Source organism: Dermacentor albipictus, chromosome 2, assembly GCF_038994185.2.
Source record: "Dermacentor albipictus isolate Rhodes 1998 colony chromosome 2, USDA_Dalb.pri_finalv2, whole genome shotgun sequence".
Classification (NCBI taxonomy): Eukaryota; Metazoa; Arthropoda; class Arachnida; order Ixodida; family Ixodidae; genus Dermacentor; species Dermacentor albipictus.
The window spans coordinates 22,817,102-22,833,907 of NC_091822.1; the positions used below are offsets into that span (position 1 = coordinate 22,817,102).

At 44.3% G+C, this 16,806-nt stretch overlaps 2 protein-coding genes across 4 annotated transcripts in view; one reads left to right on the top strand and one right to left on the bottom strand.

Moving 5' to 3' along the window:
• The window catches only part of LOC135897880 (receptor expression-enhancing protein 5-like), a 142,263-nt gene extending 137,061 nt beyond the window's left edge, over positions 1–5,202 (top strand). For all 3 annotated transcript variants that reach the window (XM_065426572.2, XM_065426571.1, XM_065426573.2), the window contains one exon: positions 5,050–5,202. In XM_065426572.2, coding sequence (XP_065282644.1) covers positions 5,050–5,056 — 7 coding nt within the window. In that variant the 3' untranslated portion in view covers positions 5,057–5,202. The remainder of the gene's footprint in view (positions 1–5,049) is intronic.
• LOC135897938 (testis-specific serine/threonine-protein kinase 1-like) overlaps positions 1,295–16,806 on the bottom strand; it is a 330,453-nt gene continuing 314,941 nt past the window's right edge. The window contains exon 12 of the mRNA XM_070533514.1: positions 1,295–1,379. The gene's annotated coding sequence lies outside the window, so the exon portion shown is untranslated. The remainder of the gene's footprint in view (positions 1,380–16,806) is intronic.

Sequence of the window (16,806 nt, forward strand, 5' to 3'; positions counted from 1 at the left end):
AGGTAACGTTGAGCGATGTCCGGAGGTAGTAATCAGGCGAAGCGTCGCGGAGGAGAAAAGTAGGCTTGCGCTGTGTTCTCAGCACCGAATACGCGTTGAAGCGATAGACAGCACGAAAGTCCTTTCGAGCTGCTGCTGTCGGGATTTTTCACGAGAGCGTCTTGACAGCGAGCGTCCGCGGTCCTGAAGTGGGAAGGTTTCATGCTGCCTGTGCTCACTGACACCACGCTAGCTTATTTAGTTAGTAAGCGAGTGCTTACAAGGGGGCGTTCTACTCTGGTGGTGGCTGCGTCTGGCGTGGCAGCCCGAGCACTGTCTTGAACACGATTAGCGATGCGGACAGTGTGGGCTTCTAAGCACACCGAGAGACGATAGCGCCGTGTGCGCTACAGCACCCATGCGCTTGCTTGTCACCTGTGTTCACGAAGGGAAGCGTCACTGTTACTTTTACAACAGGTGCGTTTGCAGTTCACACCATCCTTCTTTTACTTTTCAAGTAAGCATAACAGTATTCTGAGTGGTCTCTGTAAAGCAGACCCTAGAGCTCATATAACTCTCCGCTAATAATTTTGAGTATAACTTAAGATTTCCGCATATAACGTTTAAACTATGTGCCCTATGAACTAACCACAAAGAATAAAAGCTTTGGCGAAGTTTTTTTGGATGCACACCTTACTCAATGAGTAGCGTTAACAAGACGCGTTGCAGGCGACAGAACTAATATCTTGCACTTAATAGTAATCACGAGTCTCGAGTGGAGATTGGCTTTCACATACCTTCAAGAAAGGATTGATTACGTACTTGCTCACGCTGAGATTGCTGTCAACCTTAAACGTGGTCAAGAGAACAAAAATGAAATTGTTTCTATTGCTTTTTATAAATATTGTTCTGTCCTGCAACAAACTGTAATAATGAGCAGCAGCAATTGCCCTCGTCGTCCCACTGTAGAACGTTCGTGCCAAATATTATGCGTGGGTGTGGCTTTTTAATTTTTTTTTCTACCTGAAAGAGAAAATATGAGCGAGGTATTTTTCGCGGCTGATAGCACGTCTTACAGTGTGCAATTCTCCCAACACCCGGGCTCAGTGCTGTAAAAATGAGACTGGAAGTACGCAATTTGCTTTCTTTTGTGTACTTCCCGAAGCGTTTACTCCAGGAATCGTGCGCACTTAGGTTGTTTTTCGATATAGTTACTCGCTCAGGATTGTTATTTAGATGAAAATGTAATATAAGCACATAGGACATTCAGGTGCGTATATAGTATGCATTCATATGAACAAAGTGAACTCAAACAACCCGTGTGCCAAACCTGTTAGCTTGATGGAACAGAAGGTGGCGATTGCTTCGAAGAACTCGGATCACCAGGCACCCCACGTCCTCTGCGATGAAAAACAGGAGGGATCGGTAGCTGGGATCAGTTCTTTTTTTTAATTTTTTATTGTTATATTTAATAGAACATTTAAACCGGAAACATAACGTGTACTGTAAATAAAACGTAGTTATTTTTCCCGGCATCATAACATCTTTGAAACATGTGCGTTTTTCAAAGAATAGAATATATGCTCGTTCTCATTTGAGCGCTGGTGTCGTCATTTTATACCATATCCGTAACTTTGGTAGACAATGTAAACTTCTAATGAAAGTTCACTACAGACGCTTCGGCAACAGTTTTAATGGGATTGCAACGTCACCCTGTTTGGGATCGAGATTCGAATAATGGAATTGCAAGATTACCCACATTGGAGTACGATAATCATCATGATTTTTATTTTTACCACTGGATGCAAGGGGAAAAAGGGAGAGCCGGAAAAAAGCCGAAATTTCTTCGGTTTGGCAAAGCTCTGGTCTCCCAGACAGGCACGTTAGCGGCTGGTGCAGCAATACAATCACGCGCAAAGTTTGGATATAACAGTATTTTAAACACAAACGCATGTAGATACTTTCATGTTATAGAAACTATTTATAATACAGTTGTGTAACGTAACTCCCAGTCTACAGTTACAATCTGTTATCTTCCATATTATTATTTAACACAGACTCAATCACAGACATCACAAGAATGCAAAATAATACACATACATACATACATATACGCATATATAGATATACACACACACACACACACACACACACACACACACACACATATATATATATATATATATATATATATATATATATATATATATATATATATATATACAAAGATATAACAAATTTCATAGAAGTATACAATAAACACAAGTTACCACCAGGAAACATTCTTTTTTTAGAAATTATTTTACATACTGGCAAATACATCTCTGCATCTATGTTAAAAAAATAGAAAAATTAAATCTGCCTATAGGATGCTGCTCTCGCGTCAGACACCCCCGCAACGTAGCCCAGGGCGTCATCACATCCTCGAATTTTAGAAACGCGAAGACGCCCTTTACAGCATTCAGTGACCGTATCAAGCCTCTTTCACCATTGCCAGTGACCCGAGTTCCCTACTAACTTAGGCCAATAGGTATATGTGCTGACTTCTCTGATACTGTGCAGGCAAAATGACCAGGGTATAAGTGGTTGTTGTAATACATTCCAATTTAAGTATGCCAGAGCCCATATAGACTACCATATGATCTGCTGCCCTGTCTCATCGAAAATTGAGCTGTGTTGTAGCATTTTGATCTAATTATACCATTATTGCTTCAATTTCAGCCGTGATTTTGTGAAACTGATGATGTGAAGTATTCGACTGAACTGTACAAAATACTAGAATTTATCAACAACTTTTCAAATGAAGAACAGATCAAAAGTTCTCCGATTCCAATCGACGATTGAATTAGGGCGAAAATATTTCATTTGTTATGCAAAAGCTTGTAGAAATCATGCACACCCCTTAGCAAATCAGAAGGGTGATAAATAAATATTAGATACCTTTGATTTTGTGATGTTTTTCACACACATAATGTTTCGTTGCATCGATGCACACAATGCCTTTGTTCACTCTGTCATGAAACCCTAACATCATGTTGTTTTCACGTGCACCGACTAACAGAAAAATCTAGAAAAGGCGCAATGAAGGGTGTGCCGGTAATTTACGTAAATACAGCCTGCATTATACAGGCCAAATCATGCGTCCTAAGACATGTTGACTGGTGCTGGTTTAGCCACGCTGTTCTTTTGAGCGAAACAAGCCCTCGTAACGTTTGTCTATGAAATGCCGCTCCAGGATATCACGAGATGAGTAGATTTCTTTTTTCGCCGACACGTGCACCGCGAAATAAGCGCTGATTCGCTCTGAACTAGTTTAGCGTTCGCCATGGCGCATCGGTGTTATCGCTCCTGCTGCATGAGGATAAAGAATTATGCAGTGGTATAGTGTCCGTTATTATCATCACCCAATAACTTTCTGGGAACATCAAAAACACAAACCGCTCTACACACCCGCATCTGTGCTAGGACCGATTCTATTTCTAATTTCCGGTAATGATATCACTGATTTTATGACTTCCACTGCAATGTTTATCGCGGATGACTGCGTGATATGAAGAAAGGTCACTAACACTGAAGATGCTAATAACTTGAAGAATGACCTAAATAGGTAAGGTAAATGGTGCTACGACTGGCAGATGGAAGTCGACGTGAACAAAAGCAAAAATGTTCCTTTCTCTACAAAATTGAGCCAAATAACGCATCACTACACCCGGAATAACAACCCAGTTGAACAAGTATTCAACTTTAAATACCTGGGTCTTAATTGAGCGTCTGTTTTTTCGCGGAACTTACCTATTGACAGTGCAAGAAGCAGCGCTTTTAAACTTACTCTGATTCAGTAGGCATAACTTGCATTTCGCCAAATCTGCTACTAAATTTTAGCTTATAATGAAATATTCCACCCTAAACTTTATTATGCTGCACAAATCTGCAGCCCTCACTACACGTACCTCATAAGTAAACTCGATTTTTTTTAGAACAAAAGTGCCCGTTTCTTAACAAAGAATTACTGTCAGACATGCAGCATTACCGGAAATAAAATGTCCCTAAACGTCTCTGCAATCGCGCAAACTACTGTCTTTTATCTCTCTCTCAGAAAATCTATCACAGCGGTTCCCATCTATGTCTGCTTATCGACTCTGCGCGTCGAATAATTGCTCGACTAGACCACGAATTCAAATTAGAACCGTTCTTCGCCCGAACAAACTTGTATTTATATTCGCCTTTAGTCCTCGATGTTAATCATTGGAATCAACTACCAAAAAATATTGTCTGTATAACAAACCATGACGAAATCACTCCCAAATTACAACTTGGTGTCTGAATGACTGTATAATTGTCTCAGATTTTTTATGTGCGTATATCATCTTTTAAACACAATATATATCATGCACAATTTCGTTCACTTGACTGCTATTTCAGGATGTGAATGCTCAGCCTTGTTAGGTTATTCTGTTATGTTTTCCTTTTTAGTTCGTAAGATTTGCCTTTATATTAGCTTACGCTCGTCTCTATCTATATATCCGTTCTGTACCTGATTGGTGAGTTGATTTAATGGGTGTATACTACTCCCCCCCCCCTTATGTAATGCCCTCGGGATTTTAGGGTACATGAATAAATTTCTTCGTCTAATAATTGGCTTCTTTTCTTTCGCATACTAGCTATGCACCTCCCATCGCAACTAAGATCACCCGTGCGCTATTTATATAAGTTTTGCATAATTTGATTGATCACTTTAGCGATCTTGTTTCTATAGCTTATGCAATATCTGATTTATTGTCTACTAGTACTGTTCTGCTAAACAAGAATATTGAACTTTCCATGGTCAAAGAGACTCTTACAATAGTTATTGTAGCTTTTCTTGTTGTTACGCTAAGCTATCTTTCTGTAGATGTGCGTGCAACGTCCACCTGCTTTGCTCTTGGTGAGACTGCTAGTACTGCAATTAAATAAATAGGTAAATGAATAAATAATTCTCACGTGCACACTAATCAATGTTGCGACGTCAATTTAATAATTTGGATGGGTGTACTAATACATTTTTTCTGTTTCTTCTTTTTTTTCTTCCAGAAAGTAAGGATGCGCCCTTAGTACGTGCTCAACCATTGTACAGAAAACGGGCTGCGGTTGATGGCAGTGGATGGCGAAATTTCACAAGCCCTTATCGAACTCCAAAAGTCAAGTGCAACTTAAAAATAAAGTCCTCGTTTACAGTCGCGGAGAGTATTTGCATGTGTTTTTTTACAAGTACTCACAAAAGTGGTACATTGAACCGACAATTCTTTGTCTGTTTCGCACGCTGGAGGTAAATTAGTGCAGGAAACAGGTCGAAGGCGAGAGTCCTTTGTTATGTATGGTAATACTAATAGTTATTATATACGTTCCAATTTTTCATACTTCATCCGCTGTATGAGCTACAATTCTAATATCTTATAAGTTGCAGAAGAAATTATTAACTGCTACAGTTGCTCGCTTGAGGAACCGTGCATTTGCGCTCAGTGAAACCACTCAGTGCAAGATCCAGGAAGTGACGCGATACAGTATAAGCGCGTTGCGTACAACCTGAGCACCAATCAAATTCTTGCGTGGAGTCATGCTTACGCGCGGAGTGCCCCTTTCTTAGCCAAGTGCCTGTGTAAGACAAGCTTCCATAAGTATCTGTAAACAAATTCTTATCTAAGACAGCCTCATTTGCTTTTCAAGCGCGTCCTTTCTTCTTTGCTGTACTCACAAGCAAGCTACTTAGCCCAATAGCTAGCCTTGCCGATTGTGCTTCTTTTATCAAATAGATTTTTTCCTTTTCATGTTCCATTGACACTCTCCTAATCAAATCAACCTGCTAACCCCTAGGTAACATATTGTCAGTGTCAATATATGCAGATGTAGTAATTGCCCTTTCGTGAAAATTGTGAAAGGTTCTAAAGGAACCCCTATTTCTCAACATACAAAACAACAACAACAGCAAACGAGAAGGAAGGGAATTAACCGAGGGGCCCAATAATTTTGTTAGTCATATTATATGGAGCTAACAAACACTGACACAAAGGACAGGCATGGGGGAACTTACTTGTGCTGAATAAATTAAAACCAATTGTTGGTGGTGCAGCCGCACCCGCAGCTATGTCACGGGGTGTTCGATATGGCTGTGTTTCTGTAGAAGTTACTACTGTTATCAGGAAACGTCGAAACAAACCCCGGTCCTGAACTAAAGGACATCGTGAAGCAACTGAAGGAAATTGCTGCTTATATGAAATAAATAAAGGAAGAACGTCTTGCAGATATAGACGCCAAATTAGATGCCATAGCACTTCTAGAAAATAAAGTACAATCTTGTCAGACCGAGACTTCCCGAATGAGTCGCGTAATAGAAACAATGGAACAAAAAGTCAATGACCTTGAGATCAGAAGCAGGAGAGCTAACTTAATAGCTTATGGCATACCGGAATTGGAAGAAGAAACGAGCGACAGTCTTGAGCAGATAGTTAGCAGAGATATCATACAAGATATCCTATAGCTGGACGCACTTACGATAGAACGCATACACCGGTTAGGCAGACCGCAAGCGAAAAAGACTAGGCCGGTAATTTTTAAACTTCTAAATTCCCGCGACAAATCGGCTATATTGACAAAAGGTTTTAAACTTAAAGGCTCAAAATTTGCCATTGGGGAAGGTTTTCTCCTAGAATGCGGGACATTAGAAAGAAACTATGGAACAGTGATCAATAAAAACGCGACAAACACGACTCGCCTTCGACAAACCGTGCATGAACAGTCGCGCCTTTGTTCGGGACGACCAAACCAATGACAAAGTACCCCTAAAAAAACGAAGCGAAATCAAGCAAAATAAACGGCCCGCCAATGATGCGGAGAAGAGCTAGATAAGACAACAAACAATCATAAATGTAAATGCAAGAAGCTTACTAAACAAAATAGAATCTTTCGAAAACCTGTTAACTGATCGCGAACCTGATATAGTCGCCGTCACGGAAACGTGGCATTCACCGGATGTTTCCAACCATGAAATCATTCCACCGAACTATTTGGTCATTCAAAAAGATCCAGGTTCCCGTGGTGGTGGCGTGGCTCTTGTGATAAATAAAAACCTTCCATTTGGTTTACTGCCAGATGTGTCAAGTGCTGAAAGCGTGTTTTGCAGGATTCTTTGTAGCAACAGTACTATTTGTGTAGATTGCTTCTATAGAAGCCCCTCTTCGGGTGATGAGAGCATTTCTGCCATTCCTGAGTTTCTACAACGGTATGCTAACAACTCTAGAATTATCCTTATGGGAGACTTTAACCTTCCAGACGTAGACTGGGTAAATATGCATCACACATCATCTTCTTCAGAAATTCTGTTTGACCTAATGTTATCATTTAACCTTCACCAAATAATCCTAGAACCGACGCGTAAGCAAGGTTAAGCAAACAATACCCTTAACCTTATACTAATCAGTGATCATTTTTCAGGGCACCAAGTAGAGACAGAAATTATTGAAGGCATTTCATATCAGAACATACCGCTATGCTTGTTGCCTCTGGAATGCTCGATAAGAACGCGTTGTAGTACGTTTGTAGTACTCAACTTCAAGAAGGCGTATGACACCAGCATTCTAACCCACGTTGCGCACGAATACTGAAATACCTTTACCTTTACTGAAATACCTTTACTGAAATAACCTCCGACCCGTCAATCGATGTGAACACAGCCTGTCTTCATTTTAAGAATATGGTTTGCTACTGCGTAACTAACTATGTTCCGCTAAAGAACAAGCGACCACAAACAACAAGCCCACGGATAACTCGGGAAGTCGTCCACTCAAAGCGTCACGTAAAAAGGATACGTAACTCGGTTAAAAATCATGGATCATGCCCATCCAAAACTAACAAACTAGCATGCGCAGTAGCACACTCTCGAGAGAGAGCCAAAGAAGCTCAAAAACATTATTTTCATGTAACACTGCCTAACTTTCTGACAAACAGCCCTCAGAGATTCAGGAGCCACTTTCGCCCAACTAAAGACACGTTATCGGACTTGTCTCTTGAGGAAAAAACTAACAACGCTAATGCGTAAATAACTATTTTCACTCGAACTTCACAAAAGATGACGGTAACGTGTCAGACTTGAGTAGCAGTTCAACATCGCGCATCGATCCTTTAATCATATCTGAAGCGGGTATTCTTAACATGTTGCTCACCTTTGACCCTGAAAAATTATGCGTACCAGATGACATTCCAAACCATTTTCTAAAGAGATACGCAGAGCGGAGCAGCCGATACTTGGGCCTCATATTTCGAAAATCCCTATCACAATCATCCTTACCCGACGACTGGAAAAATGCTAAAATCATCCCAATACACAAAACAAGAGACACCTCATTGCCCTCTAATTATCGACCAATATCTCTTACTAGCACCGCCTGCAAGATGCTCGTGCATATCAGCCTTAAACACCTAACAAACTTTCTTGACACAACTTATTAACGCCACACCAGCACGGATTCCGCCATGGATTGTCAACCGTCACGCAGCTTACGGAAGTTGTGCATGACCTCGCATTTAACATCAATAACTGTAGCCAGACTGATATAATATTATTAGACCTTTCCAAAGCATTTGATCGCGTATGTCACAGTAAATTATTAACAAAATTGCGAGGTTTTATTGGGGATGGGGAAATTTTAGACTGGGTAACAGATTTCTTAACAAACCGGACACAATTCGTACTATTTCAGCATGTCGAATCTGCGACAGTGCCTGTCACATCAGGCGTCCCCCAAGGATCCGTGTTGGGGCCACTGTTATTTTTAAGTTTCATTAACGACATAACCAGAAATATTGACTGTAACATCAAACTGTTTGCTGATGACTGCATCCTCTACCAAACAGTTAACACCTACGAAGATCATGTTTCGCTTAGCAACTCACTAGACCTGCTAAATGAATGGTGCAAAAAATGGCCAATGACGATAAACACAACTAAATCAGTTTGCATGACGGTAACAAGAAAAAAAACAACCTTACGACTTTCCATACTTTATTAACGGCACCATGCTAACGAAAGTTCACCAGCATAAATACTTAGGCATCACTCTAACTTCTGACCTGAGATGGGACGCGCACATTGCCAACGTGACCTCGAAGGCATTACGCAAGCTATTTTATCTCCGAAGATGTCTCCGCCTCGCATTAACCTTGACTAAGCTTATCGCGTATACTACTTTCGTTAGACCGGTGTTGAAGTACGCTAACACAGTTTGGTTTCCCCACTCAGTAACTAAGATAACTAAACTGGAAAAAAAGTAGCGATAAGCGCTGCGGTTTATTTACGACAAGTATAAGCCCACAGATTCACCCACTAACCTTGCTGCTATATCGGGTTTAGCGACGCTCTCATCAAGAGCGAAGCAAGCACGTCTCAAATTTTTATTTAACTTCATTCACAACTATTATAATATAGACCTAACAAAATGTATATGTTTTTTGCAGTCACGATCATCGAGACAGAAACATGCACACGCTTTAACAGAATATTCATGCCATAATGACACATTCATATTCTCTTATTTCGTCCTCGTGATAAAAGAATGGAATCGCATCGATCCTTCAGTCATTTCTGCAGACTCATTATCTCAGCTCACATCATGGTTAGAACCCTATCAAGCAATCAGTAACGCAGTCTTATTCACATAATATGCCTTGCAACTCTTGTAAGCCATTCATTGTGTATTCTTATCTTGTTCCTTTACGTTCCTTGTTTGGCTTATTGACACGTAATATATATATGTGCACGTTTATTACCATGTATTTCATTTTTGCATGTCCACCTGCTATGGTGCCTGATGGGACTGGTAGTATTGAAAATAATAAATAAATAAAATGCGCTAGTTTTTTATTTATTAAGCACAAGTAAATTCCCCTATGCTTGTCCTTGGTTTCAGTGTTTGTTGGCTTCTTATTAAACAACAACAATAAGGGTATAAGGAGCAGCATGCAATAACCCGCTCCTGCAGTTTGCGGAAAAGTGCACTGGAGACAAGTGGAGTCTTCGCGCACGCACGGGCAATAAAAGAACGATTGGCACCTTAGTTAAAAATATATCGATTAAAATCTGAGCCGCAAGTTTTTGATGAAATATAGTGCATAATATTTTTCTTGTATACACGTTACTCGGCGACCGGGGCAGTGAGCTAATAGGGGCAAAGCTATTACGAAAACAATCTACTCAACAAACTAGGATCGGAATGATGGTGATCCGTCAGCGGTTGGCTTCTGCTAAAGGGAGTGATTTGTTTTATCGCTATTTGCCAAGGGTTCGTGTCTAAAACATGGTGGCCTCGGCATGTTTCGGACTCCGCATTCTCTTCCGGCGCCCCATAGAGGTCCCGAAAGCACAGCCTTCAAGATATGTTTTTTACTACAATGTCACTGTCGCCGAGGCAGCGACTCAGACAGTACCTACATCAGCCCACAGCAGGACAAAGGCCTCTCCCATACTTCTCCAACTACGCCGGTCATGTACTAATTGTGGCCATGTCGTCCCTGCATTTTCTAAAGAGATACGCAGAGCGGTGCAGCCGATGCTTGGGTCTCGTATTTAGAAAATTCCTATTGCAATCATGCTAACCCGACGACTCCAAAAATGCGAAAATCATCCCAATACATCCATGTCATCCGCCCACCTAACTTTCTGCCACCCCCTGCGGCGCTTCCCTTGAAAGCGAGTCGGTAACCCTTGATGAACATCGGTTATCTTCCCTCCCCATTACATGTCCTGCCCATTTATTTTTCTTGATTTCGACTAAGCTGTCATTAACTCGCGTTCGTTTTGTTGTCTTTTCTTATACCTTAACGTTACACCGATCTTTCTTCTTTCAATAGCTCGTTGCGTCGTCCTCAATTTAAGTAGAACCCTTTTCGTAAGCCTCCAGGTTTCGGTCCCATACGTGACTATTGGTAAGACACAGCTGTCATATACTTTTCTCTTGAGGGATAGTGGAAATCTGTTGTTCATGATCTGAGAAGGACTGCCAAACACGCACCCCTGTATTCATATAGGAGGTTGTGGATAAGTACCGTACCAGAGTGGCCAATCCTGCTCTGGTGAGGGAATGCGTCACCGGTTCTCGTCACCGGGATCAGGCCGCACTCCAGGCTGTCCTGTGCAATTTAACAATACGCGCAATTTTTTTTTAATCAGGTGGAAAATTGCGCGGCACCAGTATTTGAACCATGGTCCTCTTGCATGCGAGGCGGATGCTCTACCTCTACGCCACCATTGCATGTTCATAAGAACCTGATATAAACCTTCATAAGAACATTCATAAGAAGCGCCTACATAAGAGCGCGTAGTTTTGGCGCCCCAATGACAATGTTGCACAGTGCCGATAAGCCACCGCCACACTGCAGCGGCGGCGAGCGCAGCACTCGCATAGCTGGGTGCTCTGCTGAAGGCGAAATTGGCCGCTTTCTGGAATGGCATCTTCACAGCATAACATCTCCCAGCTAACGCAAGCTTGGATTGGCGCAACAGAACATGGAACATATATTTTCCCATATTCCTCACTTGCGTCACGAAAGCTTTGTTGACTATAGTACAATTCAAATGCGGCAACGGTAAGAGGCCTTGCCTGCAGGAGAACACAATTTTTGTCCAGTCGATTCCATCCCAAACAATCACACAAAATAGAAGCGCGACATTCTGCGATATCTCATGTACTGGCGCATCAATCCAACGCCGCCATCTAGCTCTCCGAAGTGGCCTCGCAGGCGCTAAGGTATTCGGCTACACAATCAGTGGTCAGCTTGTCGCAGCCACATCTGCCCATCAAATAACCCCTGTCTCATCAAACGTGACTGTTGTCGCCTACGCAGCTTTAGGTGAGTGACACACTGCTCACAATGACACCGCATCCTGTGGGCGTGAACAACGTTACGCTGTGCGTATTCCTTTTAGCTGCGCTTAGCTGTTACATTTAGTGTGACATGCGCAGCTTTGTTCCTGGTGATCACGATGGTGGTGGTTTATTTGCGTATCCTTTGAATCGGGCTGGAGACATATAGTCGCCTCCAACGTGCGTCCATATGCGCTACAACGCCCCAACTGTTTGCACAGCTCTGCCCCCGAGACCCCAATCTCACCTTCTCCTCGCCGCCATTCCATTTCCCCCGTGAACCACCGGCGGAGCCCTCTGCACATGCAAAGCTAAAAATTGCAGTTCAGATGGCGAGAACTGCGGTGTCAGCGAAATGTATAAGGCCTCACACTTCCCCGAAAAACGTTATTGAAGTCGCAATAGAAGTTATATTGACGCTAGCTCTTGTCGGCACCATTGCTGTACTTTCAGCGATTGATGCCCGTGTTTACCGCAAAATAGGACAAGGGACGGCGCCGCTTTCTGGACTGTCTCGTCAGACTGCCAACGCGCAGCACGTCGAGCTATCCGACGCCTGCGCCACTCGTGTCAACATTCAGGAGGTCCTGTATGTCATCGAATTCATCGAGTTACCATCATGTTCCCACAACGTCATATTAGGCTGGGACGTTCTCTCCACTGATCATCAATCATCGACTGCGCCCGCGCCGAAATCTAGCTGTTTCCATTTTTGACAGATATGATCACTGACCACAAGGACCCTTGTCGCAAAATCGCCGCTTCAGGAGACACCCTTATAGCTGCCTGGTCTTCTGCTCTTGTATCTCTTTTCACTCTCTAGATGACGGTACAGTACTCCTCTCAGCGTCTGAACTCTTAGTTCGCCGCCGATCACTGCCCCCTGCCGTTCGCCGTCCTCGAGTTCGAAACTGGTGCCGTTCTCACGTGCGTGACCCAAAGCCATTGGCCGAACCAAATACTTTACGACGCCATGAAATCATGTCGAGGCATTGTCTCCTTAGTGACTGCCGCGTTCTTTGACGCCAGCTATTGCCAGTGACCTTACGACGCCGCAGCGCGCCGAATTTTCGCACTTGCTCCAAAGCTTCTCTTCTTTTTTTGACTGCCAAGCAGCATCACTCGACGGCGCAACGACTGTTTCGCACACTATCGACAATGGGAGCCATGAACCCATTAGACAGCGCCCGTACCGAGTACCGGTGGCCGAAAAATGCGTTATCGATGACCAGGTGAACAATATTCTCAAACCCAGTGCAACCCAGCCTTCGAGTAGTCCTTGGGCGTCAGCAGTCGTCTTTGTTAGAAAAAAAAAAGACGCCACCATGTGATATTGTGTTCATTATCGAAGGCATAACAAGATTACCCGAAAGGATGCAAGCCCCTTCCCATTTATCAACGACGCACGTGACTGGTGGCAAGGAGAGTTTTTTTTTTCCTCTTAGATGTGCGCTCATGCTACTGGCAGGTGCCTATGGCTGACGCTGACTGTTTCAAAACAAAACCGCGTTTGTAAGACAAGGCACCGTGTATGAATTCATTGTAATGGCGTTCGGTTTGTGCAAGGCGCCTGCCACGTTCGAACGCACGATAGACGGCTCCTTGCGCGGCTTGAAGCGGCATACCTGTCTCTGCTACATCGATGACATTGTCTTTTCCCCAGACTTTCCCGCCCATCTTCGCCATTTACATCAAGTGCAGACCTTTCTCGGGAATCCTGGTCTCCAGCGTATCTTTGTAAAGTACCTACTTGCAGCTCGAAAACTGACTATATTTAGCCAGGTTGTCTCCAAAGAAGGCATTCTTCCTGATCCTGCTAAACTTCGCGCTGTATCTGAATTCCCGAAGTCCACTTACTCGCAAGCAGTACGCAGATTTAGCCGCCTGTGCTCCTGTTTTGGACGATCCATTCACAATTTCGCTACTGTGATCGCGCCTCTAAACCAACTTCTCCAAGTCAACAATGAACTGTCTACTTGGTCGGAAGCCTTTGATGATACCTTTATGACTCTTCGATGGCCGCTTACGTCTTCGCCAATCATGCGCCATTTCGATCTAATCGTCTGTCTTTAGAAGTGTAGCCCTAAAGGCAGTCCCTCTGTCCGTTATTATCACGGCTGGTGCACCGCGCCTCAGAAGAACGTTTTCAATAAAGAGTCGCGCTGCTACGACTACGGTGCCAGTTGGAAGGGCCTTGGTTTCTGCATAGTGTGTCAGGTAATCGGCGGCCAGAATTACCCGCTTATTGCCAATGTTGGAAGTCGGGAATGGTCCGAGAAGGTCCATCCCGATTTGGGCAAATGGGGACGTGGGCACTCGGACTGCTTCTAGTAGCCCAGCTGGTTTCATATATGGCGGTTTGCGTCGCTGACAATCGAGAGAATAAACTTTATTTTCCAACTGATAAGGTGATCTAATCACCCCCCGACACGCAGGCCAGGGGGCGAGTGCCGCTGCCATAGATGCAGGCTGGGAGGTCTTGGGTCCCAGCAGCCTCTTCAGCCAGTTGGACGAGCCGGAGCTGGAGCTCAGAGAACGAGCTGCGAAGCAGGGTTTCCCAGGTGTCTCTACTACCTATTTTGTGCGTTCGCCCGGGAGAGTACGGACATTCCCGTATTATGTAGTCGAGGGTCCCTCTCGCCCCACAAAGATTACACCTATCGCTCCTTGCCTCGGGGAACATGTGGTTCGCCATAGCGGATACGGGTGCGGATACGTGTAAGTTTGAAGTCGTCTCCACGCGACTGCTTGTCTGTTGTTTAATTTCGGGTCTGGCGGGGATACCAGTGTACGAGCCAATCTATAATGCTGCGTGATCTCCCCATATTTTAGCATGCGCTCTCCGCTCCCTCGGTCATTGAGGGGCCCCGTAGTGGCTCGGCGGTAGAGATCTCGAGCCAGCTCGTGGGCCGCCTCGTTGCCGGGGACGGCTTCGTGTGCCGGAGTCCAAATTATTTGCATTTTTATATTTAACTTTCTATGGCACAGGAATCTGGCCGCTAAAGGCGAGATCCTTCTCTTGCTAACATTTTGTATGGCAGTTTTGCTGTCACTGATAAATAATTTAGCGTCCGTTCCAGCGCAAGCTAATGCGATGGCAATTTCCTCGGCAACTTCTATGCTGCGCACGCGCAGAGTGACAGTGGTCATGGGAATACCCCAGCCGCTGACGGCCATTGCCACCGTAAAACCGCCGCTACCTCCCGCCGCGCCGGCATAGGCCACCTCGTGTTCCGAAATTTTACCGAATGTAATTTTTAATGCTTCGGCTCGTTTATGCCTCCTGTCTTTGCTATGTTTCGGGTGCATGTTTTTTGGCAGGAAGGGGGGGGGGGGGTGGGATAATCAGATTTTTTTCACGTCCCTATCTACTTCCACCCTTTACGTGGAGCCTCTGTCCGGATTTATTCCAACTTTGGTCAATATGCCTCTTCCTGTCCTCGTGGTGCTAAGTCTCTCAATTTGAGAGCTTCGCACCACTTCCGCCAGTTCTGCCCACGTGTTGTGCACTCCTAGAGCCATCAGTCTCTCTGTAGATGTGCGCATGGGCTGTCCCAGCGCTGCTTTTAGGCATTTTCTCCTTAGAGAATCAATCTTTTCTCTTTCCACCACTTTCAAATCGAGATATGGCGTTGCGTAGCTCACCCGGCTGCATATGTACGCCTGTATTAGTTTAATCAAATTTTTCTGCTTAACCCTTGGCCTTTGCTGGCCACCCGCATAATTAGGCTCAAGGTCTGTATTGCGTGATTCTGCAGCCTCTTGACGGTCTCGCCATTGTGGCCGTGTGACTGGAGGATAAGGCCCAAGATTCTAATTTACTCGACTATTGGTACCTCCTTAGCCGCCACATTAATTTTGATCTCCGACAGTGCCTTGCACCTTAAGTGTTTCGGATTGTATTTAAACAATTCTGATTTCTGCGGCGAGCATGTTAGGCCTCTCTCGGCCGCGTAATCGTTTATGATGTCGGTGGCGGCTCGGAGCAGGCTTTCGACGGCTGAATCACTTCCCCGGTTGACCCAGAGGGTATTTTCATCCGCATATATACTAAATTTTAATCCCTCGAGCTTTGCCAATTGCTCGGGGAGTTCCCTCATAGCCACCTTGAAGAGTAGGGGAGACAGCACTGATCCCTGGGGCGTACCCTTACTCCCTAGCTCAATTCTGGGGTATTCCAGCGTTTGGAAGCTCATGCAGGCAGTTCTTCCCGTCAGGAAGTCCCTGATGTATCGATATGTCCTGGTGCCTAAATAAATCTTGTTCAGCCTTTCCAGGACCACCTCATGCTTTACGTCGTCAAAAGCCTTCGTGAGATCCAGTCCCAGAATTGCTTTTGCATCTTTAGACCTTCAGTCTATTATATTATGTTTGATTTGGAGCATGACGCCCTGCGTACACAAGTGAGGTCGGAACCCGACCATCTCATGTGGCCACAGATCGCGCTGTTCCATGAGGCCCATCAGTCTGGTCTGGACGACGTGCTCCATCAATTTCCCCACGCATGAAGTTAAGGAAATTGGCCGTAAGTTTGCCAGTTGCGGAGGCTTCCCGTGTTTCGGTATTAAAATAATGCTTGCCGCCTTCCACTGTTGTGGGAGCATGCCTTTATCCCATCATTCCTGCATGTACTTCGTTGGATAACTAATGGAATCATCGTCTAAGTTCCTGAGCATTTTGTTTGTTACTCCATCAGGGCCCTGAGCCGACTTCGTTCTGAGTCTTACATTATCTGCCCTCACTTCCGCTTCTGTGATGGGGGCGTCCAACGCCTCGTTAGGCGCTCCACCATAGTCGGAAAGTGGAGTTCGCGATGTTTCCCCCACGAACGTCTCAATTAATTTCTTCATGAAATAGTCATCGTTCCCTTCGAACGCGTGCCTTGCTTTTGCCAATCTTATACCAGATTGAATCTTCCAGCTTGCGGGGTACAACA